The sequence below is a fragment of the Triticum dicoccoides genome, chromosome 2A, assembly GCF_002162155.2.
Source record: "Triticum dicoccoides isolate Atlit2015 ecotype Zavitan chromosome 2A, WEW_v2.0, whole genome shotgun sequence".
NCBI lineage: Eukaryota > Viridiplantae > Streptophyta > Magnoliopsida > Poales > Poaceae > Triticum > Triticum dicoccoides.
The window spans coordinates 1,913,309-1,916,775 of NC_041382.1; the positions used below are offsets into that span (position 1 = coordinate 1,913,309).

At 49.8% G+C, this 3,467-nt stretch overlaps 1 protein-coding gene across 1 annotated transcript; it reads right to left on the reverse strand.

Annotated features, from left to right (window-relative positions):
• Positions 1–933: 933 nt before the first annotated feature.
• Positions 934–2,751, reverse strand: LOC119352629 (noroxomaritidine synthase 2-like). Its single transcript, XM_037619200.1, has one exon. It carries the CDS (start codon positions 2,739–2,741, stop codon positions 1,221–1,223), a length of 1,521 nt encoding a protein of 506 aa, XP_037475097.1. The 5' UTR covers positions 2,742–2,751; the 3' UTR covers positions 934–1,220.
• Between the last annotated feature and the right edge of the window lie 716 nt (positions 2,752–3,467).

Consider the following 3,467-nt stretch of genomic DNA (forward strand, 5'->3'; position numbering starts at 1 on the left):
AACTACACATCCATGACGTACAAGAGAAAGTTGCAAATCACAGTTAGACAGTTGGTCGTGGCAGTATACGAAGTTGCACATCCACTGTTAGGTTGTTGGCCGATGCAGCAAATAGTGAAGCACATCCACGGGCAGGGAAAAGTTACAGATCAACTACTATGTAGTTGGCCTGGGTAACAGACGAAGTTGCACATCTCATTGGATGGAGTTAGTTTTGCACCATCATTGAAATTTGCATGTTTACGGTATTGGAGAAAAGTTGCACATCCCTGTCAGGTAGTTACACACCGACGGCTAGGCAGTTGCACAAAACAAAGAGAAAATTGCACAATTTTTTTTTGTCAAAACATAGCCATGCGGGATCTAGTTTCGAAGAGCACGCCACAAGGGTTCCAAAAGTGAAAACGGATCTTAATTTCGACGCACCGTTTGAAAGTTATGATTTTTTTTAAACTGAAAACACAAATTAAATACGTTCACATCTGTTCACATGGATACTTTACAATTATTTATCCTCTTCACATATGTCCACATGTCCACACATGTTCACATGGAGACAAAAACTTACCTTTTTCGGCTGGCCACCACGGAGTGCTAGTGGGCAGCCGGCCGCCGGCTAGACGCGTCCATCAATATATAGGTGTACCATGACAAATAGACCCGTAATCCAACTGCACCCACTATTTGTACTTCATCCCAAAACCGCTATCCAATACACATCTTAAAGTATTAAGTTCATGATAAACAGATAATGCTTTAAGTAAGATGACATAATATTGATAAAGTAAGTCCAATCCATATGACCAATTACGCCCATTTACAACGATATACTATTATCGAACCAAATCGAGACATCAAAGATGCACACAGTCAAAAAAAAAAGAAGAAGAATGAAAAAAAAAGCTAATGGACAAGCAGCAACAACACCAACCATGCTATTTTGATAAGGGGAATATATTAATAGCGTGAAAATACCAATTACACCCAAGCTCTGTAGGATGCACACAGGCAAGAAAAACATAAAAAGAGAGAGAAAAAGAAAACAAGGACCTATCACGGTGATTGAAACTCGCAACAACAGCACTCTAACCACCACCAAAGACAACAACCGGGCCACAAAAGAAATTCTTCAAAAGCAACACCTTCAAGATAGAAACAATGCAGCACAGACATTGTCCTCATGACACCATCCATGCTTGTATGCATGGCGGTGGGATTTACTAGGTAGCATGCACACGCGGTACCTTCCTCCTCTTGACCGTGACAGCGAGCCCATTCTTCATGTGAAGCATAACGGACAACTTGGGCTCCACGACGTGCCCGGGCATGGCCTCAATGGCGAAGTTCCACAGCACGGCTGCTGCGACAGCTTTCATCTGCGTGAAGGCCACGTCCTTGCCGAGGCAGGTCCTGGGACCGGCGTTGAAGGCCAAGAACTTGTAGGACGGCTCGTGCCTCAGCTTCCCGTCGTCGGTGACCCACCTCTCGGGCCTGAACTCCATGCAGTCCTTGCCCCACACACCCTCCATCCGCCCCATGGAGTAGGAGTAGACGAGTATCTTGTCGCCGGCCTTCAACTCGTGACCGCTCGGGAGCACGTCGCCGGCAATTGCCGCCTTGTGGTGGAAGGGCAGGGGCGGGTAAAGCCTGAGGCACTCGCACAGCACCGCGTGCAGGTACACCAAGCTGCTCAGCTCACTGACGTCGAACGCCACCATGTCTTCCTGCTCCTTGGTGGCAGCGATCCGTGCTAGCTCGTCTAGGATCTTCTGCTCGACGTGCGGGTTCTTGCATACGAGGTAGAAGAACCACGACAGCGCCGCGCCGGTGGTGTCCCGACCGGCGAACAGGAGGTTTATTGCGGTGTCACGCAAGAACTCGTCGCTCACGTCGTCATCATTGCTGCTGATGAAGGAAGAGAGCATGTCGGAGGAGGATTGCTTGACGCCAACCTCGTGATCGGACCTCCGTTTGGCAATGGTGTCGGCGGCGAACCGGTCGATGGTCCTACGAGCCACGGCCATCTTCTTCTCCGGGCCGAGCTCGTAGCGGTACATGAGGCTCCAGCACGCCGGCGGGAAGACGTGCCGGAGGAAGGTGGCGTTCAGCACGTCGTCCATGGCGCGCGCGACGGGCACAACGGGGAGGCCAATCCGCAGGCAGCCCGGGTCGACCCCGAAGACGAGGTTGCACGTCATGTCGAAGGTCATCCGCAGGATCACGTCGTGCAGGTCACAGCGTGCGCCGGCGTCCGCAACGTGCGCGAGGAAAGGGAGGAGGCTCTTGTCCACCTTGTCGCGGGTGCACCGTGCGGAGAAGGAGCGGAAACGGGGGGTGGCCATGAGGAGCTGGGACTTGGCACGCTGAGAGCGCCAGGACTCGCCGTCGGCGTTAAAGATGCCGTGGCCCAAGATGTCGAATATCTCGGCATACTCCTCGCCCTTGGCGTAGTTGAGGAAGTTGGAGGTGAAGATGTGGCGCACATTGGACGGGTCGCAGGTGAGGAAGAAGCGAACGCCGGTGAGCCCCGCGTGAGCCGGGAAGTTGTAGCGCCTGCCGGCCAGGACGACGGTGGCCCAGTCGTGGTAGTGGTGCAGGTTGGCGAGCAAGCCGAAAAGATGGCCCAGCAATGGCCATTCGGTCGGCTCGGCCTTGCATGCTTTCTTGGACTGGAGATGACGGTAGTAGAAGAAGCAGCAGCAGCAAAGGAGGGCAAGGAGTTGTCCTAGAAACCAATCCATGGTGTAGAGAATTTTGCATCTAGTCATCTGCTATTTAGATCGCATGCTTGATCTAGACTACACCGGAGGTGGTTCAAACATAGTCATCAACAAATCGCGTTCGAATTTATTGAGATGTAGTTGTACTGGCAACAAGCCAACAACGGTGGTAGCCAAATGGTCCGAATTTATTGAGATGTAGTTGTACTGACAACAAAATTTATTGAGATGTAGTTGTACTGACAACAACGTCGCACCATTTGTTAGTTTTAGTTTTGTTTTAGTTGTAGCTAGAGCGTCGGTGACATGCTATTACTAGCCACAATAAAGAGCAACATACACTAATAACATACACATATTCCTAGACTATGTTAGTATCTTCATAGTGAGTAGTAACATCAGTACTCATTTATTAGATTATAAACTCATATTGCATTGGGACATATGATGTTACAGTAACTAGCTAGTAAATTACTCAAACTATCTCTCTCCTCATTAACTCATTGCCACATAAGCAAATTTGTTGAGTTGAACTCAATGTTAATGCTGAAGTTACTCCCATCGTGGCTAGTCTTAAAGCATCTCAAAAACCGCCCGCATACATGTGTGGCCCGTGCTGTTCGAACCACGAAAACCATCCAATATGGGTCTATATCGGTCCGTGACAGGGTCAATGCCCAACGGCCACTACTCTCCATCGTAACTGCAAGTCCGTAATTACAGCCTAGAGGAGATTAGTCGCCGCCG